The sequence below is a fragment of the Argiope bruennichi genome, chromosome 11, assembly GCF_947563725.1.
Source record: "Argiope bruennichi chromosome 11, qqArgBrue1.1, whole genome shotgun sequence".
In the NCBI taxonomy this organism is placed as follows: Eukaryota; Metazoa; Arthropoda; class Arachnida; order Araneae; family Araneidae; genus Argiope; species Argiope bruennichi.
The window spans coordinates 102,421,690-102,447,300 of NC_079161.1; the positions used below are offsets into that span (position 1 = coordinate 102,421,690).

The 25,611-nt window shown below is 28.2% G+C and overlaps 1 protein-coding gene across 2 annotated transcripts; it reads right to left on the bottom strand.

Annotated features, from left to right (window-relative positions):
* Positions 1-2,742: 2,742 nt before the first annotated feature.
* Positions 2,743-24,506, bottom strand: LOC129957660 (spermidine synthase-like). 2 transcript variants are annotated; one of them, XM_056070106.1, is made up of 9 exons: positions 24,316-24,506; positions 23,450-23,598; positions 21,205-21,325; positions 20,277-20,369; positions 18,711-18,864; positions 16,156-16,239; positions 11,898-12,043; positions 4,059-4,181; positions 2,743-3,127 (listed from the first exon to the last, which is right to left on the bottom strand). In XM_056070106.1, exons 1-9 carry the CDS (start codon positions 24,361-24,363, stop codon positions 3,098-3,100), a joined length of 948 nt encoding a protein of 315 aa, XP_055926081.1. In that variant the 5' UTR covers positions 24,364-24,506; the 3' UTR covers positions 2,743-3,097. The 2 variants fall into 2 exon arrangements, with proteins under 2 accessions (XP_055926081.1, XP_055926082.1); XM_056070107.1 differs by having other exon boundaries at positions 23,450-23,582; positions 24,316-24,475.
* Positions 24,507-25,611: the final 1,105 nt, after the last annotated feature.

Here is a 25,611-nt window from a genome sequence, read left to right on the forward strand (position 1 = left end):
TTGTATGTTATAAATTTTGATAATCATATAATTCATAGTTTTTTAGAAGCCTTACATCGATCGCTTTGTTTGTTGTACTATGTATTTCCTTAATTTTCTTTGTCATATGCCCTAAAAATTGAACTTTTATTTGAAACAGAAATGATGAAACTTCAGTCAGCACAAAAACATTTTTTGAAACCAATTATGGTTTTAAAAATTATGCGTGCAGAAAATTGATTCGCTCAGTACTGAAGTCTTTTGTATACTATAGAGATTTTTTTTAAAAAAATGTGTATGCAATGTATCAAAAGCAATAAAAATTTCTTACTATGCACTAAATGCAATAAAAATTCAAATGGGCTGAAAAACTCAAATAATTCAATTATGCAATAAAAAATTTTCTGGTTCAATATGAAAATTTAATTCTCAGTTTTATTTTTAAAAGGATTTAAATGACATAAATAACGATATTTTATTTTACTTCAGTCAATAAATATATTTCTGAAAAAATGACACATTCTAAATGTTGCCCAGTCTTTTGATCCAATGAATGACTATTCAGTAAAATATTTAACACATTTTAACTTTTAAATAAAAAAAAAACCATTTCAATCTTTTACGACTAAAACTATTCGAGTTATGAAGAGTAGCATTAGAGTAGAAAAGCAAATAATAATTTCAGTATTTTAGGCCAATTATCTGTGTGGAAACTACAGGAACTGATTGGTGTATCTTTTTCGAGACGATCAATGGAATGGTTTAATATCGCCACCTTTTTCATACAAATTTCATACAAAATTCAAATATTCATAACTCAGTCAGTTTTAATTGCAAAAAAGTGAAGCTTTCTTTACATAATTTTTTAATATTTCAAAAATGTTTTATTAAATGCAATTCATGAGACTTAAGGTACATATAAAAATTCAAAATTCATAATTCATCAAAAACTTTATTAATTCAAGCTGGATAAAATATAATTCTTTATTGAAAAAGTCTTCAGGCCGGATTCTTTTTTTAATATTTTTTTTAATATTTTTTATTATTTTTTTGGTTTTTTTTTTTGATTTTTTGTTTTTCCTATTAACTTGATTCTAATACTTTTGTATCAATTCATCTGTGTTTTAGAAGTAGCTGCAATTGCGCTCTCTAAATACTATGAAGTTCTTTTTTTGGTTTTAGTTTAAATAGGTTATAAATTTTAGTTGCGATTTCGAAACTGTTTTTGTTTCGTTTTCATTTTAGTTTCGTTTTCAAACTTTTTCTTACTTAAGATTGGTTATATATATATATATATATATATATATTAAAACATGTGTGGCTTAATTGCTACAGAATATCTATATAATTAAAAGGTTAACGTACGTCGCACAGAAATCGCTCTTATTACTTATAATCGAATGGCAACAATCAAATTTAACAAGTCGTCTGACTACTTCAATGAACCGTAACTGTGTTACTTTTTAAAGCTTCGCTTAATTCAAAGCCTCGCAAATTAATGGACTTTCAAAATGATATTAGAAATGCTCTGCAGAGGATATGCCATATCCCCATAGAAGATGAAATAGAAATTAAAAATTAGGTGTCAAACAAAAAGATTTATCTAGCGCTAAAATGGACTTTAAAATAGGCGCTATGACTTATGAAAATTGATGGCCATATCATCCAAAAGTATTATTTCACACAAATTATTTTTGCATTATATTAAATAAAAAAAGGTCCATTTTCGCATATTTTTCTTTATTTTAACCTTTTAAAAATTTTATAAACAAACTGTAACGATGCAGTAATTTGAGTAGACTGATAAAACCAAATTCAAATATTTCGGTCTTTCAGCATGGTAAAATTAAAAGAAAAAGTGCATACCATATTGATAATTTAACTACCCTATAATCAATAATCTGGGAGAACAAGCTAGCCGCAATAGGTGGCTAGTTTAATAAATAATACAGATATTTTGGAAGTTCAGACGAATCTTTTTCTTGTAATTATCGTTATAGAAAATACTAAGTTTCATGTTAATTTTATTTCTTACAGGCATGTGCTGTACACACAATTTTTCTAGGTTTCATCTGTAGTAAGAGTTAACTTTTAATTTGAGATTCCATCAATGTCATGGCAACATACTGTTAAAAACTCTCGAAGCACCAATATCGTACTGCAGATTAAATTTTCTTTTAATTTTATATGAAATATGTTGTTGGAAATGTGCTTAAAGTATTTTTGAAAATTAATTAAAAAAATGTTAAAAAAATTCCACGATAAAAAAAAATCAACATAATTGCAAAATTATTTGGAATTATAAAAATGGTGTATTGACGGCTTCCTGACATAGGGGTAGAGTGTCTTCCCCGTGATCTGCCGTTCCGCGTTCAAGTCCCGGTTCGGGCATGGTTGTTCGTTTTCTCTGTTCTATCTGTGAGGTGTGTGAATGTGCCCGCCTGTAAAAAGGGGTTGTGCAAGCGAATGTGAGGCATGAAGTAGCTAAGTTGTACTCTTGGCACTAGTTGGCGCCACTGAAAAAACCAGAGACGCTCACTCGGCTTAAATCGCTGACAGATAACTGTCAGCTGGCTTGTAAAGTGCCATAAGTCACAACATAACAATATAAATCCATTTGTTCTGTAATATTTCAAGTGTGCACGCACACGCTTTTATTATAAGTACCGAAGAATGTTTAAATATAATATAATGAATTTAATTACGCTTTTTCTTAAACTAGCTTGTAAGAAATGGTTTAATAATTAGTGTTGAAAACAATAATGACAGCAAAGAAAAAGGATTTTATTTTATAAATTGACATTCTTTTTTTAGGAGATAATTGTCCCTTTTTTTCACTAAAGGGATTTTGTAATATCTAAGGCAGATTCTGTTATTCGTCAATTCAATGCTCTGCGTCAGTTATTCTGTTTTAAAGATACACATTTTTTTAAAAATTGAAGATCAATAATTTATAATATGATGCATTAAATAAATTAATAAGTGCAAGTGGCTGAAATTCGTTGCTAAAGCAATAATTTGTTCCAAAACATTTGAACGGACTTGAAGTGTAATAGATTCCATTTTTCTTTCAGCAGCTTGCTATCGTTTGAACATGCTTTCATAGGTAGAAATATTTTCACTTCACTTCCCAGCTTAATCCCAATGCCTGCAACAAACGCACACATTAAATAAAAAACGCTTACAATTCCATATACATTCATTACAAATTCATTTACTGTATGATTTTTATTGTATGTCAGCATGGCACTGTTTTGATTAAAATGTCCTAGGTGTATACAGAAAAGTGTGTGAAAAAAATAAACACCTGCAAGGATAGTGGCCAAGTGTGTGTGGAACAAGAGACTCGATGTTTTTGTTAGTATATAGTTTTTAGTTCTGATATCATTGTATTTAATTATGAAAGAACAATTTTGAAAGAAAAATAAGTAAAATTGAAATAAAAATGTTTTTAAAGGACATTTTTATAAATTTGCATTAAAGGAATTATTCTTATTTTAATTATTTCTTATCTCTTAGTCTTGGACATACAATTCATTCTAATTAATGGATAATTCTTTTATTTAAATCTACTGTCATGGGATCCTTCTAGCTAAATAAAAATTTAACAAATTAAGGAATAAACTGAAAATTAAATTTTAGAAACATTAAAATAGTATATGGACATTAATAATCGATGTAAAATTGATGGCACAATCCATTTACACAAATACGAAATAAGTGGAACTAAAAAAACTGTGCAAAAAAAAATTTGAATATCTGAAAAATGTTTTACTTATTACAAAAATCTGCAAATCAATAAAATTTCTAAATTTTTTTTATTTCTATTTATGTTGCTATCAGTTTCTCCTAGATTCGTAGACCACATTAAACCATAATGAAAATCACTCTGAAATTTAATGATGTAATACGAATATACACTTTACTTGCTTAGTTGTTATATTTAGAGATGTTTTTCAGACAAAGATAAATGCCATTTTAAATGTTTAACACCACAACGTTTCATAAAGAATTTTAAAAAATCTAATCATTTTAGAAGGGTTGGCGAAAAAAAAAAAAAAAAAAAAAATAGAACTCACTTCTGCCATTTTGAAGGGTAGAGCGAACATAGCTCGATGGATCTCTGGAGTGTAATATTTCAATTGAAATAACTTCAGAGTTTCGCGTGAAAATGTGTGCAGAGGTTTCCTGAAGTTAGTTTCCTGAAAAAAAAAAAGAAATATTATTAAATATTTTACTGGCTCTTTTCTCTTTTCGGTCTTGTAAAAATATCTTCTTCAAACCTGAGACATCATTTAATTCTACAATCAATCTCGTCGCAAAATTTCCTATTCCTTCTATAAATGTTCGTGGAATACAGAATGTTTAAGAAAAAGTGTTCAGAATCATTTTCCATGGCTGTAAAACCTGCATAGTTGTGAAGTAATCGTCTTCGTTGTCCTGTTGTTTATCTGCCATATTAATAATATTAATTTAGCTATGACAATCAACTTTGATGGGCCACATTTTACTACGCCAAAAGAAAGTACTTTTTCAAATTATGTTTGCTCAATAAATTTAGAGCATTCTGATTGGTTTTTAATGTACGAATATAGGCGGAATCAATCGATTGTTGAAGCTGCAGGTTTTGCTGCTAAAGTTTGATTTTGCAATATATATCGAGAATATAGAATAGGGTGGCAATGTATCTGAAATAAAAAATTATGAAATCAGTACTATGATTAGGGTTAGGAAATTCTGCTGATTTTTTTTCTTAGAGAATAAGAACATGCAGTTAAGTAGTATTTTTGAGATTTCTCTCAAGGGTAACGAGGAAGGATAGGTGACTATTGATGACATATTTACGAACCATAAGTTTTTATATGAAATGTAATTTGGTAAAACCAGTATAGTGGCATGGTAATTCTGTGCTGTGTCTATTAAAAAAAATAGGCTAATATTTTTTCTGCTTTTTCTCAAAAACTGAAGGCGGTATGTACAATCGATCCTTGAAGACATATTTGGAAGTTATAAGCTTTCATATAAAATAAAGATTAGCAAAATTTTCCTGTGTTTGCTGCTGAGGGACTAATTCTAGGACTTTCCCAATTATTTGAAAAAAATACTTGAGGAATCTGAGTTGTTGTCCCGAAACTGGACACGCCCACGTATATCTGGTCGGTAAGCATCACCAAATAAATAGTTTTCATCTGTTGTTCAATTGCCATTTCTACTCTTCTGGGTGGCGGACAAACACTTGCATGTTTTTCGGTCTACTTTTCTCATATTTCACCCATTTTAACAGAATGCACACCAAATTATGAATTGCAATGCAGATAATAATTTATTCTCCCAAAATAATGCAATAGATGCCGATATAACGATAACTGCATGATTTAAATCCCTTATCACAAATAATTTCCCAAGCAGCAAAAGATCGTTGGCCAACCATTGGCCAAGCATCGCCCCACGGAACGAGCGAGATTGGGGCGAGATCGGAGGCGATCTCGCCCCGACATTGGTCATGTCCCCCGGCGGTTCGCCGCGCGATGGCCGCCCCGACTTGTTTTCGACGAATTTGCCGATCCTTTGGCGACTTGTTATAATCACGGGCGACGTTATACCAAGCATTTCGCGACCTGTTTTATCAATGGGCGACCAAATACCAATCATTTCCCGATGTGTTTTAACAATCGGCGACCCAATACCAATCATTTCCCCATGTGTTTTAACAATCGGCGACCCAATACCAATCATTTCCCCATGTGTTTTAACAATCGGCGACCCAATACCAATCATTTCCCCATGTATTTTAGCAATGGGCAACCAAATGCCAATCAATAGGCAATTTATTTCTGAACACTTGCTGGTGTCAAATTGAAATATTAGTTTAATGGTTATTCAATTTTCTCAAACTCTAGAAACTAGTGTCATAATATTTAAAACTATCATACTTTCAAAATTTTGTATAGTTTACTTTTCTTTTTTACCTATTAATAATAGTGTTTGTTATTTATTTTGATAAATTTAAAATTCCATAAAATACTTGCTTTTGATAAAAATTCATGGAAAATGTCATTCTAATAATTCTTCCAACTTTTTTTAACTATTATTATAGCATAGATTTTACCACAACCTTACCCTATAAAATGTTTAAATGACATTTTTTTACTGCTCTTTAAAAAAATAAACAAATGTTAAAATTATCAGAAATAATTTTAAATTTGATCCCCTGAACATCTATCTACATATAAGATTTATTTCCTTCATTGATATTTCCTGTTTATTTTCATTGTTTAATGCATGGGAAGAAATGTTAACATAATCATAGTTTCAATTACATAATTAATCAGAATGATTTTAACTGATATTAGAAATTTAAAAGTAGGTGTATTACATATATTGCCTATATCATCTGTTTTTAAAAGCTATTTTAAATTCGAAATAGAAAAATATATAATTCTTATTAAAAAAATATTTTTTTTTACTATACACACTTTTATATTGCTTAATGTGAGTAATCAACAAATAATTCCTAAAGAATAAGGAATAAAACACAAATTCCTATTTTAACACCCTAAAATTTAATGCATTGATTAAAAATAGTTTAAAACACTAAATTATATAATTCCTATTATATGTTTCTTCAATAGAAAATATTTTACAAGCACAAATTATTAAGTTACTTCAAATTTCTAATATTTTCATAATTTATGTTTAGTGAGGTTTAGATTCTTAGCAAAATAACCAAATTTGATCTATGTTAAACCCCGAATATTTCATAAATATGTTTCATAAAAATTCCATATACAAAAATGTAATGCTTCTTTCAATTTTACTGATTCTATTTACTATTGACTTTACAAAATTACTTCATGAAGAAATTTTATACCTCATTATAAATTTTAGTGTTAGCTAATGTCCAATAGATAACATTTTACAAGCACAAAATAATAATTTACTTCAAATTTCTAATATTTTTTTTATTATCTATGATTAGTTTGGTTTTATGGCACAAGAATTAAATTTGATCTTTGATTAACACTGAATATTTCTCAAAAATTCCATACACAAAAATGCAGCACTTCTTTCAATTCTACAAAATTCCTTATATTTACTATTAACATGCAAAGTTACTTCAAGTTGTAGAAATTTTACACATTATAAATGTTAGTGTCAGTTGATGTCCAACATACAACATTTTACAAGCACAAATTAATAATTTACTTCAAATTTCTAATATTTTCTTGATCTATATTTAGTTGTTTGGTTTTGTAGCACAAGAACCAAATTTAATTAATGATTAACACTGAATATTTCACAAAAATTCCATACCCAAACATGGAACACTTCTTCCCATTATAGGAAATTTTATTTACTATTAATTTACAGAGTTACTTCATATTGCATTAATTTTAAACCTCATTATAAATGTTAGTGTTAGCTAATATTCAATAAACAACAATTTACAAGCACAAACTTACTTCTTATTTAATAACTTACTTCAAATTTCTAATATTTTCATAATTTATGTTTAGTGAGGTTTAGATTTGTGGCAAAATAACCAAATTTGATCTATGATTAACTCTGAATATTTGAAAAATATGTTTCACAAAAATTCCATGCACAAAAATACAACACTTCTTTCACTTATACGAAATCTTATTTATTATTAACTTACAAAGTTACCTTATAGTGTAGAAATTTTATACCTCATTACAAATGTTAGTGTTAGCTAATGTCCAATTGATGACATTTTACAAGCACAAATTAACAATTTACTTCAAATTTCTAATTTTTTTAAATCTATTAGTTTGGTTTTGTTTCATGGCACAAGAACCAAATTTCATCTATGATTAACTCTGAATATTTGAAAAATATGTTTCACAAAAATTCCATGCACAAAAATACAACACTTCTTTCACTTATACGAAATCTTATTTATTATTAACTTACAAAGTTACTTTATAGTGTAGAAATTGTATACCTCATTACAAATGTTAGTGTTAGCTAATGTCCAATTGATAACATTTTACAAGCACAAATTAACAATTTACTTCAAATTTCTAATTTTTTTAAATCTATTAGTTTGGTTTTGTTTCATGGCACAAGAACCAAATTTGATCTATGATTAACTCTGAATATTTCACAAAAACTCCATACCTAAAAATGTAAACACTACTTTCAATTATACAAAATTTCTTTAGATAAATATTTTTTTAATTATTATTTTCCCCTCTTTATTTTTAGGAGAAAAGAAAAACAACTATGCAAAACAATTTATTTACAAAGACCTTCATTAAATAATATTTTAGAAATACAAAGTAAAATAATAATTTACTTGAAATTTTTTACTGAATTTTCTGTAATGACTTATACACCCAAGCAAAATCCTGAAACTATGACTTATAATTTACAAGAATAAATAATATTGACACAAAGTCATTTATAAAAAATTTATTTAAACTTTATTTATTATGTAATACTTGAAGAGTTTGAAATTTCTAAAAATCCACACACATTTATATAAATATTATATATATGTATAACTGAATCTTCAGCTACATATAAAGAGAATTATACATTTATTTATACATTTCATTTTTCCTTTTTGATTACATTTGATGAACCTAGAAAACAATTATAATAGTAATTGAGATTCCGCTTTATTTAAAAGTACAAATAAAACATTTGTTGACAATTGGAGATGAGTAATTAACAAGCGAAAGTATTATAGAACTTCATAAGCATAATATTTTTGTTCTGATACTGGACTGTGTAAGCAAACTTTATAATAATGTTTAGGATAATAAAGAAAAAAAAAAAAAACTCAAACTAATGGAAGTAAAATTTATGTTACTGTTTTATGAAATGTGAAATAATTTGAAATTATTCATATAAGAGTACTCAAAAGTGCCTGCATAATCTCAAATTTTAAAGAAAGTTTAAAATAAATACATTCTGCTAAACTTTTTTTAGCCTCATGTCAAAATAAAAATAATTACACAAATGTTATTTCAATACCAAAATATAAAAATGTTATTTAATATTTTATTAAACTTCTTTCATAGAAAAATTGTAAATGAAAAGGAAAATTAACTAAGCTAAATAGAATTAAAATCACTTGAATTGTCAGTCTGCAAAAATAATGAGGTTGCCATTTAAAAAAATTTATTCTAATTATATAGAAAAATAAAATTTGTACAAAACAAAATTTATGCCTTTCTAATTAAGGCAAATAAGTTTTCAGATAAAAAAATCAGAAATTAAAATCTACCTACTTGTCATTCAAGCCTATCACATTACAACATTTTGAAGTTTTACTACATTTTTCACGAAAAGACATTACATATTTTGGCACTTTAACACATACATCTGATAAATCCTTGATTGCTTCCACTGATCTGAGTAATTGCAACTGACCAGAGAGAAATTTTGTGATTTGGAATAACTTCAATTCTAAACAAGTTCTTAGGATATAAAGTGAATTGGGACATATAATTGTTTTAAATTTCCTTCTGATGTTCCAAGTTGGTAGAAACCATATTCCGTCACATTAATTGTAACTTCCAATATTTTGCTCTTTTTTGAAGTCAGGAATAGAAACTTGCACAGTAGTTTCCAAACAAATAGTGAGAAATTTTTTTTGTTTATATTTATAGATAAATTTTAAAATGTATTTTATCTTTAATTGCATTTTCAGTTTTGAAACAAAGGTTGCACAAAATTTTTATTTTATTAAATGAGAGATGTATTTCATACTTTGCCAGGTTGTCATTTGGCATTCTATAGAATGCTTAGAAAATGTATGAAATACAAATTGTTTCATACATTACTGGCTTGTTTTAGGCATTATATACAATGCTTGGGCATTCTATAGAATACTGGATTTCATATTTTGCTGGTAATACATATAAAGAATTATACATATACTTTTTCTTCAAGTTCACTCTTCTTTTTGCAGATTTGATGAACCTAAAAAACATATTCCTTAATTAGAATAATGATTGAGCTTTAATTTCTTTTAAAAGTACAAATAAAATATTTGTTGACAATTGGAGATATGTAATTAAGGAGTAAAAGTCTTATAGAACTTCATAAGCTTAATAATGTTTTCAATCTGATAATGAACTATATAGGCAAATATTATAATAATGTTTAGGACAATAGAGAAAAATAATATAAACTAATGGGTGTAAAATTTATGTTACTATTTTATGAAAGGTGAAATAATTATAAACTATTCACATAAGAGTATTAAAATATAACTACATAATTGCAAGTTTTAAAGATTTTTTTTTTTTTTGAAATTTACAATAAATATATTCTGCTAATCTATTTTTTTAGCCTTATGTCGAAATAAAAATAATAACACAAATGTTATTGCAAAACCAAAACATAAGAACGCAATTTAATTTTTTTTAAAAACTTTTTTCATTAGAAATTGTTGTTAACAAAAGGAAAGGCATTGTAAATGAAATGGAAAAATATCTGCAATAATTTAAGAACACACACACAAAAAAAGATAAGAAATAAAATCACTTGAAAAGAATACAAACAAGAAAAGAAATGATAATGGTCGCTTACGCCTAACGCTAATAATATCACGTGCAACTCCATGTTTCAGGTAAGCAACGAGTTCGAACGGCTTCAACAAAAATAACCTTTTTTATTCACTATTTAGAATAAATAATATATTATTTACAAATATATAATAATAAAAACTTTACACTTACCAAGTTTCTTCAAATGACAGTATGCGTTGCTGGTTGAATTTCAAAATCCAATACACGCCAGGTGATTCATGGGAAATTTCTAAAATATGTTCGCATAGCGCCGCCTAGGAAAAGCAACTTTCCCGACATCGAGGCGACTATGAGCCGATTGCTTTGAGCCGGTCTTTTTCACTAAGTCGCCGTAGGAGTTCGCCCCGATGAAAAAGCGATCTTCAGAGGCGACAGAAAAAAATATGGTCAGAATCCGATGTCGCGCCAATGCAAAGGTGACATTGGCAAAATATGGGCGGCGTATATCAGATGGATGCGATGCTTGGCCAATCGTTTAGCGACTTCTCTTTGCTGCTTGGGTTGCAGCTCATCGTCAACAAGATAATTCCAAAGAGACAAAAAAGTAAATTCTTATAGCAAGAAAAAATTAAGTAATCACAAACTGACTACCCCGACCCACCCTAAGGCATATGTAAAAAACTGAAAAATTGAACCACCGCGATATCAACACTTTTGAGATCTGTGGTCGAGTCCTTAGAGCCATCACCGGCCATGGTACAATCCTTCCCAAGGGAAGTACGCCCCGTCATCCATAGGAGGTAACCAACTTCCTTTATCTCTGTACCCACCAGGGTGGTGAGAGCCAACCACCATACCAGAAGCTTCTCATCTTCGATTCTAGGGTTCCTCCTTCCGGTGGGAGTAAAAATTAAGTAAACTTCCGATACTATGAGAATTCTGTAATTGCGATGGCAAAATATTGGAATATTTTCATCAATGATGACCTAAAAAGCACTTAAAGAAATGCAGAATATACTGTAGTTTATTATTAGAGTTATAAAATTTCATAACTGCTTCGAATGCTTTCCCTGGAATGCATACAGACACCCACTTTCAAACATTAAGAACTTAAAATGTAAGTGAGATTGGAAATGGTCCTTCGGATTTGCATTTAACTGAAAACAGATATGGATCCTTATAAGCGGAGCATTATAGTAACAAATTTTGAAATTAAATACTCGATTCAGTAATTTGTGAACTTTTATTAAATTTAACACTGCTGTTATTTGCTCACTACGAGCAGTAAGTTATAAGATCAATTTTCACTGCATTTATGTATTTTTATTTAATTGTAATGTTATGCATTGTTGTTTTTCTGTAATGAGCTTTTACTGTATTTCATTTTGAAAGTTTCTAAATATGATCGCTTACCGGATTGTCAGAACAGCACAAATATCCTATATGGCCCGCTGGATAAGTAGCAATGTAAGTCGTTCCGTAGTCCACCACTGGAAACAGCGACTTGCACATCTTGATCATTTTCGCCATCATTTCGAGGTCGTACCAGAAGGTCTCCCCTGAAACAAAATGGTGCAATTCTAAAGATTCCAGCTAATCAAGATTTTTTTTTTCAAATACCTTAGTCTCATGGTGATAGCGAGGATGCTCATTGAAAGATGCCCTGTGCTACGTAACGGCATCTAGCTTCATTTTGAGGGGGTATGTTTAAATGCAAAATTCGATAAAAACAGTTCCGAACCTTTAGTCTGAATCATCATAATTTGGTAATGCAATTATGATGATTCAGACGTCAGCAATTACTTACGTCAGCGTTGATTCAATGTTCTTTATACATACTGCAATTAATTGTTTTTATGTACTAGTAATGTGTCATTCTAGAATGTCCGTCTGTCCGCCTTGCATTAAACTTTCACAGTATTAATTTCTTCATTTTATTTAATTTCTTATTGAGATTTTCGTACATATATCATGCAGTTTACAGACAATATATCAGCCTAAAATCAGTATGATGTTACAAAAATCATGAGAACTTTTTCTTCGATCTCCCCTTATAGAGGCTTGTAAGGAAATTACTTCTAACGTCTAATCAAAAATATAAAATTTTCACTTTTCTCCATTATTTCTATTCAATTTTTGAAACATAATTCTTAAACGATTGCAATGCGTTACCTTAATAATATGTTTCGCTTTAAAGAAAATGAAAATGCATTTAACATTTTCATTCCAATTTGGTGACACATAAAATATCTCCTCATACCTCCGCGCCTGTAACCAATATGGCTACTGAATGGATGAATCGATGTGAAAAATTTCTTAAGGACTACACGAAAACAATCACAAATATGCTTTTTACACTCTTTAGGAAATGCAGGTAAAAAGGAAGCATTTAACAATATATTGGAACAAAACAATAAGGCATATGAAATCATAAAATAAGGAAAAAACAAAACACAAAACCTTTTACATTTTTTATAAAAATAAAATGAATAAGAAAGTGGATATTACTTTAAACATTGGAATAAAAAAAAAGTATGATTAAGAAAAAATATCAAAAGTTATTTTAAAACGTATTATGGAAGAAGATGTTTAGATTAAAAGAGAAAAAAATTTCCGTATATATATATATATATATATATATATATATATATATATATATATATATATATATATATATATATATATATATATATATATATATATACAAAAAAAGTTGCGCTAAAAAGCAAAACGCTTAAGAGTATAAGAAGAAAGAAAACTAGTCATTCAGAAGAATATAATAACGGAAAGGAAATTTTTCAATTCTTATTCGAATCTCTAAAGTCTAAGTCCACCCAAAAAACGCTGCGCTGATATTGATATTCAGCTCAGATTCGCAGTTCACGCGTCGAAGAAAAGTTCATAACAAAAAATAAAATAGAAAAAAGTCAGATTTGCAGAAGTCATTTAAGTCCATTGTGCAGTTTTTCTTTTGAAGGAAATCAAAGATTAAACTTCTGAAGTTATTGCTGAATTCACCGTCGTCATCGGAGAAAGTGAAGAATAGTTGAAAAAATGTTATATTTTGGTAAAGGTGACCCATTTATTTGTAAATTCAATTAAAATTGTACATATTTCTTTTGTATGACAGACACATTAAAACAACATGCAGGTAATAGTTAAAAAGGGGTGTATTTAAATTAAAAGGGATGACAATGCACCTGTACAAAATATTTATATTGAGGTAAGTACTGTATTTATGAGTACTATATTTGTTGTAAAAGTTTTGTGCACAAAATGAATATATAATTTCATTCTTTAGCTTGTAGCTTTTACTATTAATCGATTAATTTCGATTTCGACTCAATTCGATTCATTTCTAATTATTTAAAAAGAAATTAAAATAATGAATGACTTTTTCTTAATAAGTACTTATCATCCCTGCAGTATGTACCCCAAATTTAGTGGCTGTAGGTTCAATGAAACATTTCATTTTATAGGTCATATTTTTTGCATTACGTCATTTCCCGAGAATATGCAAGTGTAAAAGTTTATAATTTTAAAATGATTATGAAAAGTGGGTCGAAATACTCCACTTCTTCCTCACAGAGTTTATATCTCATGGATGTAAAATAAGTACCTAGAGGAAAAACGTCTGTAAAATAAAAATGCAGGCAGACAGATATGCACAAGAAGTATGCACCTTAATAATTTTCTCTTTTTTTAACATGATTACAGGTTGGATACTATCTAAAAATTAATACATGCACAATTAAAAAATACTAATGCTCTGCAAGTCATATTATTGGGTCTAAAATGACCTAATTTGATTAAAATTACCTACCTAAGAAGTTACTTTTAGGATAGTAAGGAAATGGGCTTTTAAATCTTAATTGGGTTATTTAATTAAAAATAAATTGAAATAGTAATGGTATCTACTTTTAATTTTAATGTCATTTGTTTGGCTTCAAAAAATTTTCCCTTAAAATTCAAACGAGTGCTTTATTATGACTTTTTAGGAGGGTTTGGAAGAGTTTTTTAAAGTGTCATAAATCCGCTAATAACATCCATAAAAAATAATCGCAGCAATCATTTTTTATAAACATATAATTTTATTAACTCTAAATTAAAATTTAGAGTTAATTTTAACTTGAATTTTTTAAATTTGAAATTTGAAATTTCCCATTTGAAATGAAAAAAAAAATTGAATTATAGTAGTGATGGACATAATAATAATTTCCAATAATCTTTCGCTTCCAGGATACTAATAATAGGCAGCATCTATAAAATGAATTTTTGGAACCAATAATTTTTTAAATTCTGTTTAATTAATTCTGTTTAATTTTTTATCTTAAATAAATTGTTGAGTGAATAAGAACCATAAGAATACGATCTCTTTTTGAAATTTTAGTATCTTATACCAGATTAAACTTTCAAAAAATTATTTTAAAACCCTTAATTTAGAGAAGTTACTCAGAAATGACATTCACGTCATTATGTAAAACTTTCATAGAATCTAAATTCTGCAAAACAAGGAACTCACTTCCCCTTAAAGTTCTTCACCATTTAAACCTCATTCAAAGTCTGTTTCGCCTGCTATGCAAAAATGAATTGACTTACAACTCGTTGTACAATAAACTAATGTAATAATTCACTTTGGAAAAATCAGATATTAGCTTTCTTGCAACATTAGATTTCTTAACGTGGCAGTGTTTATAGACTGGTATACTTTGCGAAATTACATTATATATTATGTAATGTATATGCGCTAGTAAACTGATTCTTGAATCTAGAATTACCAAACTGTTGCGAAGTTCATTCTTGGGTGCTGAATGCTCATTAAGTAAGGCTTTATTACATCTTTAATTAGATATTTAATGAATGTTTAATTGAAATTTAAAAATCAAAGAAATCATCCTATTTTAATTAATTTTTGAAAGTTAATTTTAAATACAATCTCCTAATAATATTTGTGATTTCCCACTACACAGCCACGTGCAAAAAAAAAAAAAATAATAATAATAATAACTAGATTGGGAATAATAAATGGGAATATTTTGATAGCTGAAGAACAATTAAGCAAAGTAAATGTTAGATTTTTAATGCCAGATAAATATTTTAAAACTTTGAATTTCGTTTTAATATGAAGTTTGGCATTCTTTTGTAAATTCTGTGATGGAAAAAATCACTAAGTACAGAATTCAAGATGGATGAAATGATGCCACATGAATCCCATGTAAAACATTATTATATTGCGATATTTCAAATTACAATTTCAAATCTAATCTTTTTTTTTTCTGTATTGTTTTACAACAAAAGTTGAATTTTTATAACAATGTTATTTGATTTCAATAACAGTGAAATGATTCACAACACAAAAGTTGTAAAATGTGCATTTCAAAGATAGCTTTCATAGAAAATTTGTACCCAATCGTTTTTATGTTATAATTAATTAAAGTTAATTTGTACCTTGTTGAATCAAATACTTGACACTGAATTAGAACGTATAATATGAACCACTTCATTAATTTATGAAACATTTTACACTTTAAAACTTCTTTCTTCTGGTAAATGCAAAATTTTGTTGTTACAAATGTTACCCACATTATTATTACAAATGCATCATCCATATGTATTCATTCAGAAAAAATTCAGAAACCATAAAGCAGATTTCACAGAGAATTTTCAATACCTTGAGACACCAAGATTCCTCCTGGCTTGAGTGCTTTCTTCAATGAGACGTAGTAAGAATTTTCAAAAAGACAAGCTCCTACACCTGTGCAAAAATGAAACTTTTAATCAAATTTGTTTATATATATATATATATATATATATATATATATATATATATATATATATATATAATTTTTAAAAAGTACACTTTTATTAAAATTTTTTATTGAAACTATTTATTTACTGAAATGTAGCATATTATTAATGTTCAAAATTAATATGTATCATAAAAATTATATGTATCATAAAAATGATTATAATTGTAGTTTGCTTGAAGTATTTCTATCATTATCTCATGTTTTTACAGTTTTCGCTTCATACTAATTTTTGATAATAATATTTTCTGGCTTTCATACACTGAAAAAATAATATTAAGAATTTATTTTTGCTGTTCATGGAAGAGACACCCAGGGTAGGCACAATCTCCAATGTTCCTAGCATTATGCAGCTGGGAATACGAATTTCACGTTCGTGCTCCCAGCTGCATAATGCATATGAATATTTATCGGCAAGTTATTTGACTTGAATATTATATTAAGTGCATATTCAAGAAACATATTTCTGATGGAAAACTTTAGTTATAAACTAGACACGCAGAACTTGCAGAAGGAAATGCCAACTCACTGATCAAGTCTTAAAAAGATATGGAGAAAGTCTTCTTTGTGTGTGAAATTTTCCTATTTTTAGAAGAATATAAGATTAATATTAATTAAAATTTTCCTTATATGCAAAAGCGATTTAATATCTCTCTTTTAATTTTCGAATTACCGTAAACGATAAGAGCAGCTCTTTCATCTCGCCGGTCTAAAGAATTTGCCGAATCGGTTTTGTCTTCAATCGAATGAATCTGTTGCATCATTCATCCATGAAATAAAGAATGGCATTAAAGCTAATAGATATTGACCATATCCTTATTCTTTCCTATTGCGATCTTTCTTTAAAGATACTAGCAAAAAATGATAAGCTTTTCTGGAAACTGAATCTAGTGCTAACATCTTTGATGAAGGATTTGAGGCATCAATGAAATATTCTTGGCCGTGGAGTAGATCATAGATTGAAAATCAAAAATTTATTTAACATTTTTTTAGAATTCCATTGTTCTAGTATTATACATGAGCTATATAATAAAAGTGAATTGTAGCTATGAGTTATCAATCAAATAGGCACTTGGATCAATATTCTCCGAATGCTAAAATCGATGCCTTTTTCAAAGTGTTTATGCTTTTTCTATGCATACGATAATGGAATCAGTTTTCCCCCAACAAACGTAATTATCTCGTATTTTTGATTTTTATTTAGTAAATATATCAATAAATAATTTCTTTACTTTAATAGAAGGCGTGTACGATAAACGCATCCAATAAAATTCTATAATTTATTTAGAAAGATTTAGAATTCAATTCTGAAAGATTTAGTTATTAGTTGCTTAGATACGTTAGTCGCTTTCGGTGACCAGCTGGTTGGTATGAATTTCGGTTACGTCTAATTTCAATGAATTCTTTTATTAATAACTTGATTTTCATGTTTTTCCATCCATTTATTTTTGAATTTTAAAATGGGACAAAAATTTGCATAGGATTATTTTTGCTGCCTACCACTATTCCACTATTTATGGATAAACCATTTTAATAGATTGACATGACCTAACTGCATATAAATAGTAATATTTTGAATCTAATAATATCTAATTGCCCATTGTCTTACTTAGCTTTGTAACTTAACTTTCTTATTCCTCCTGCACTGCAGATTCCAACATTAAATTTGTCTGGCATGATGAACGTATATTAAGTCTCATCTCAAACCAATATATCTGGAATGAGATATGCTGATAAAAATTAAAGAATAGTAAGTACAATCATTCAGAGCAACCTGATTTTTTTCTAGTATACTTAATATCTTAGAAGGATCAATGAATGGATGCTAAAAAATAAAGGAAATAAAATCAAAAGGTAAAAAAAAAAAAAAAAAAATTCAATACAAAATTCAGAAAGATTATGAAATATACGTAGAATCTTTATTTGTTGGTTTTTAACAATGAAAAGTAACGCACAATTAAATATTTGGAAAAACAGTGAGGTGGGTATGATTTTTCTTGCAACAATAACAAGTATTGTTGGAAGGAATCGATAAAAAGTATCTTAAAAAAAAATTCAAAATGAAGGATAATACAATATGATAATGAAGCTGGTAACATGAAAATGACGAACTTTGGCATTTTAAATAGTACAAAAATAATTTTTGAGCAGTGATATTTTCAGAAATTATTATAAAAAATGTTCAAAAATCTTTCGTATTTTTTAATAAGATAAAACCCTATTTAAAATTTTGAGAAATAGTTTCGCACTACTCATTCCCACTGTATTTGTGTCAGATTTTGTAGCACAAATAGAGCGGGAGAGGTCAAATGATCTCACTTGTGGAATCGTTAAACACACACAGTTTACAGGAGTGACCTTACATGAATTGATTCTATTGTGCAATGCAATTGCGTATTATTTCCTCAAATCTTCATACCTTTTGGATCTGGCGAATCTGTGATGATGACATCATACTCCTGGGGATGGTTTTTCACAAATTCCGCCCCGTCCGCAAAGTGCAACTTGTATTTGGTGCTCTCGAAACCTTTACACATGAATGGTAAGAATTTCTTTGAAGCTTCGTGTACTTTCTGTGAATACAAGAGTAAATTTAATTTTTATTTTATTTTAAATATAGCAGTGCATCCTTAAATATTTTAAATAATAGAGGCGAAATGGGAATTATTTCGAAATTTTTGAAAGCTACAGTAAATTTCAGATAGATAGTGGCAAAAATAATAAAAGCATTAAGGTGATGTGTACACATATACACAGGCATATGCATACATATTTAAAAAATCATCAGCTTAGAAATATAATTAAAAAGATTTTTAACTACAAACATTGAACAAAACTAACTAACATTTCTGAATAAATGATATGAGAGTTAGAATAAATAGTTTGCTTGTCTTGCGGAAGATGGTTTTGTAAAAATAAATTCTAGAAACTAATATTTAGCAGCGCTTATACGAGGTCAATTATTGTGCTCACGCCTACCTCAGGAGGATCAAGAGACGCCAATGGGATAATGGCAAATAATTGCCTCGAAAATGCACCTATTTCCATTGCCTCATTGGATCTTTCTTGGTTGTCTCCTTGGTATAACTATTTGCTATTTAATTTTTTGCCATCAAATAATCCGATTTTTTTTAAAACTTACCTATTCTTTTTGAAGGAAGAGGGAGACAACTAAAAAGCAATTTCACAATAAACCATCAAACATATTTTTCGAGAAACTGGAAAATAAAAGCAACGAAGCCTTGAAAATAATCGCACCATAATATCCAGGAAACTTGAAAAATGAACGAACACACAAAATCTTATTCTTCTAACACTAGAGAGATTCTAAGATGCGAGAGAATTTGTGGACAAGAAAATGTAATAATATACAATAAATTTGAAATAACTCATAAAAACACGCGCATTATGAAGTAGAATTTTTTATCTTATTCATTATTCTTAATTATTACTGAAATATTTTAATTTGAATAATTTATTTATATATAATTCATTATTATAAATATTATGAGATCTTAGAATCAATACTTTTTGAAACTCACAGTCGCGTAGTGAATCTGATATGAAGCAGCAGTAATCGATCCATTGACATTTGAATTCTGAATATATTGAATGAGCGCATCGTCACAGAGGGCATAAACTTTAAACGGATTAGAAAATGTGTGAAAAATAGATTCCATTTTTACAGACATGAGAAACACTAGTTGAATAACCCTGTAAAAATACAATATAATATTTCCCTTGTTACATTCCATACCCTTGGTCCCAATATTTTCTCCTGTATTTGTTAGGTGTTTGTTAATTCTTTATTAGTTCATTTATTAGTTTAAAATGTGTTTCTTATAGAAATGAATATGATTAGATATTAAGAACAAACACTTTATTTGTCTACTCGTACATGTTGCTTATTCAGTTATAAAAATTTATAGATTATTATTGAAATATGATTGATGATAAAATGATTCTACAAGGCTATGTTTCTTACTTCATCTATTTCACATATGTCGATCGATTCCACCAGAGGGTGCTTCGAGCATTCTCTCACAACTCCTCCGACACCGCCCCCGATGATCAAGACCTGGAAGATACATGGTAAACAAAAAACTAATAAGCACAAGTATGCAGCTTACAAGTGATCAAAAGAATAAATAATTAATATTGTAATAATTAATATGGATATTTTGTATACAATGCATATATAAAAAACTTTTACAATCGCCAAAAAATTGAATAAACTTTCATCTTTGAAAAAAAAAAATAATAATTAGTGGAATTAGACCTATCTGCCAGCTTGTGGGCAAAATAATAACACAGAAACGGTATGATCTAGAGTTATGAAATCCATAAGGCCTTTATTTAAAAAACTGATTTCTATCGAATTTTAGACAAATTCTGTTTATATGAAGTTTGCATCTTTATACATGCCCATGGGAAAATGATAATTCTTAAACGTACGTAATTGAATGAATGAAATTTAGAATTTAGCTCTGCATCAGATCTGTCAAATTTGGTTGACTTTTCTATCGTGTATTTGCGTGTGCTAGAACGCGATATAGAACGAGAATGCAACGATGTGGATAGACGAAATTTGGCATATTGTCGTCAGATTTATATATCTGCATGAAATTTTGCATTCCCAATAATAATAGAGAGGGCTGCAGGTTCGATTGTGGATAAAATGATACACTTCCTTATCAGGAATTTGTACATGAGACGCTATAATGAAGCCTATTTTTTCTCATAATGAAATCTTCGCCGTAACAGTATTAGTTCTGCGATTCAAGTTTTTCCGTTTGGTCAAGCGTAAGGTTTTATTAAATGCTCAGCAATAACTAAATATAACCTCATCCATAAGGGGTTAAAGTGTGCTTTTGTGATGAAATCATTGCATTTAGAAATATCACCATACTCGCCTTCTTTGGATGCGGGTGAGAGTTAAGGGAGACGAAGGAGGATGTCTCTTGCCAGGCAAATTCGTCAAACTCCGCCAGCTGAACGGCATTGTCGAGGACTAAAACTCGCCCCCACTTGTCACTAGGAAAATTGGTTAAAATTACTTTAACATCCGGAGGTTGGCTATGCCAAAAATAATGACATATTTTGTCATCCTGGATAAATAAGCTAATAAGATGAGCCCTCAATGTATGTGCTAAAATCAATTAACTCAAACAATCACTTAGCCACCAACCACCCGTATCTGTATCTATTATTCTTTCTTTTACAGAATAATATTTAAGTTAATATCTTTATTTTTATGCTGAATTCACTATGCATTTATAATAATAAACAAAATGCATTCAATTCTTACAATATTAATAAATAAGAATCAATTTATTTCCCATGGCTATCAGATGAGTGACTCTTATAATGGATTACGTCAAAGTAATTCAAATTTATCAATCTGTACATAGAAAAAATTGAATTAACTTGAATTCCATCATCGATACAAAAGAATAAAAACTGCGTTAAATAAAAGCATTTGCAGACAAACTAACTTGGTGAGGATGGCAAATGCTGGACTAATTTTAATAAATGTAACTTTTTCTTTATTTGGAAATAAGAATAGGAATTAGGATTTGTTTTATAATAGATTACTCAATGTATATAATAAGTCTAATATGTTTTATGAATGACCTTTTTTTAATGACAGCAAATTACCCCCATCATTACAGAACTAAGCCGTATAAACAGGGATTATTGAGACTGGCTCTCATGCTCATTAAATATCCGTCCTTTTGTGCAAGAAAACAACAGCCAACAAAAGTTCAAAGAATCTTCGAATTGTTGATAAAAGGCTAGAAATCCTTTCCGTAATTTCTTTTTATATTTTGAAATTTCCAGAATATTGTAATATTGTCTTTAAATTACTATCCATAATGAGTCTTCCTCTAATTTCTCAGGATTCGTTACATTATGTTAAAATTTTAGAAAGAAAATCGTCGAAATAGCAAGGAAAATAATTAAAAAAATTGCTTTATTATAACCTCTACATTTATGACAATAAATACAACTCTATGTATTTTTTAATTCATAGTTTGCACATTTTGAGGAGATGATTGTTTTTAAACTGGAAAGGCGTTTCTGATTAGCCAGAAAGCTCTCGATTTACGATTCCTTGTCTCTGCTTGAAAGAAACGCATTCATCGACTTTGGCAGCTCATTTGTATGTCGCACAATTGCTGTTCAGTTCTATATCAACAGAATATTTTACGTATTTGAATTGAATAAATTACGTTTTTATATTCAACTGAATATCTTACGTCATTTTATTTTCGTGTTTCATTTTTAACAAGATGATTTTGAATTTCAAATCGCAATAGACATTTAAGACAAGATTTTGCTGTAGCCTTATACATATTCTGCTTGTTAAAAATTCCAAGAGCCAATTTCAATTTTTTATTCCTAATACAAAATGTGAAGTTAATTTCAGAATTAAAATGGTTCGGCGCATTTACCAAAGTATGAGACATATTTTATTTAAGGTAACAAAAATTATTATTAAATTATTATTAAAATTATAATGTTAAAATTATTTGACATATTTTATTAAGGTAAAAAAAGGTTATAAAAGGAAATTTAAAAAATCACAATCATAGTCATTCAGTTTAATGGATATTTTTTAAAATATACTTTGTACCTGAAAAGACTTTATTTACTGTTTCCCCAAAAACGTTTGATAAAATTAAAACGAAGGCAGAATCATTTGCCAAAGAATGTAAAAAGGTAAGCAGAAATTTCAACTTAAAAGAATGTCATAGAAATATGTTATAAAATATTTGTAACAACAATGAAGATGATCTGAGTTTCACTTCAACAATAAAAAATATTTATGCTAATTATGCATGCAAATATTTTTACATTTTGATTAAACTATGGGAAAAAATTGAACGACAGTTAGATTAATATCATTGAAAAGATGATTTTTTATTGTAGTAAAAAGTAGAGCAAAGCTGTTTCTATAGAGTATTTTGAACAAATTTTTCATCACGCATATCGTATCACGCGGTTACAAAAAATATCCAACCTGTGGACATTAACATTTTGAAAAGTAGTTTGGAGGGTCTAAGAACTTTCTTTCGCCAAAATTTAATTCAAATAGTTTTCATTTTTTTATTTAAAAATAAAAGATATAAAAAATGAAAAGAATCGACCTTTTACCATTCAAATATGAGAATATCTTGGTACTTGGATTTTTCGTGATACAAAATTTTGTTGACTTTCACCGACATAACCACGTCACTGTGCAAGGTGCCCGTCTCAGTGAACCAGCCTTTCTTGAAAGAATCCATAACTGTAACATAAAGGATCTTGGGAAAAAATCCATATTTCAATGTGAAGAAACTAACAAATCAGATTGGTAAATAATTTATAATGTTTTTAAGGGATGACAGTCGTAAATATTTCTGTCATCCTCATGTTGCAATACGAGAGAAAACTGGGAGAATAAGTTTAATAAATGATATTTTTTAAAATGTATTTTTAATCCTGTGTTGCAAAGTGCAATTTTTTACTTTGATTATTTTCTACTTTTTAATGACTTATTTATAATTCATTATTACAGAAGTTGCATAATCGTAAAGTAGCTAAGTTTTAACAATTCACTCCCATGCGTACCAAGCATATGGAATAAAAAATATTAAAGTCATCGATTAAAATCATAATTAAATTCTGAATCTATTGGAATAATGTATTGTTACCGAGAATTCACATTGGTAGAAAATATTTTAAATCTATAATGGATAATTCACCAGGTATCCAAAATGCAGATAGAAAATCCTGAGATTATATGTTAAAAATATAATTCCATAAGAGCTGTTAATCACATTATTTTAAAACTTAATCGTTATAATAAGCACAAAGACTTTCTACTTTCTATAAAAAAATTTTTTGTTGGAATTCCGTCTTTTAGATTTTTAATAAATTTTGTAAACTGTATTATTTTAATTAGATTGAACTACTTCATAAGTAAAAATAAGCTTTTTCCTTGCATTTCACAATAAAAAAGAAAGAAAAGAAATACTTACTGAATTATTTACTTTTCTTTTCCAAAGGAAACAATAAAAAACGCCCATAAACCTTTTTGCTTACAAGGCCTTTGTTTTTAATAATTTGGCGATGTAAATGGCATTTCCCCGATTACGAAACTTTTAATACATTCTAAGTAATTTGGTTTTTTTCGGTTAAGATTCTTTCGAGGCATACATGGAAAATAAAATTAGCAAGACACAAGACAATGTCTGAAAAACAATGTTGACAACCCAGATGTGTCCCATCTGATTTTTCAATGATGCGTCTGTAAAGCAAACACACTTTTCTTTCAAAATTCTGCGCGAATCTTATTTTTTGAGGAACTCAAACTTCGCAGATGTTGGATCAATATAAGGCATATTTTACTTTAAAATCATTTGACATTTTCCTCAGTTTTATTGTTGCTTCAAATCAAATGGAAATATTTTTTTTTTTCTTTTGACTCCATTTTCGAAATGACGTATCATCTACAGGTTAAAAAAAAAAGTGTTAAATCAAATAAGCCAATCTAAGTTTTCCTTGAAAATGTAACTTTCTACATTAAAAGAATTATTATTTAATATCCAAAGTGGGAAAGCATTTAGTGTTTTGCATTGAAATCGCAATTTCCGTATTTTAATAATGACACAGAATTTTGATAAATTATCAATTGGACTAATTCGAAGTTGACAGGAAAAAATAAAAACGCTTGATTCAAATATTCTAATGAAGAAAACCTCATTCTAAATATGTATAGAACTACAAGCAACCTTGATTTTTAAAATAAAAATGGACAATAAAAATTGATTTTAAATTATCCTATTTTATCCATTAATTTTAATAAAAATAATAAATAAATGAACAGTTATAATTGTCATAAATGAAATTAAAATTTTAAATTAATTTTTAAAATAATAACGTAAATAAAAAGTAGATAATTTTAATACACAAGCCATATACAGCTATTTAAATACTTCGATAGAGCTTCAAAATAATCACTCATTTCATAAATAACGGGTTTGAAGCTTTCATTAAAAACTAAGACATTTTTTTTTGTCTTGACAGAATACACTGTACAACAATAAACCTCTTTTACGAATTAAGAACCTTGAAAATATTTTCTTACTATAGTTAAGCAAAAGCATTATTTTACTATCGTGAACTCACGATGCAATTTAGATATAAAAAATTATTATTATTATTATTACAATTTTAAGTTTTCACTTGGAATAAATCAAGTTCATTCGAGTTTCTTCTGATATTTTAATACAATGACTACAGGAAATTCCAGAGACCAGAACAAAGTTTGAATT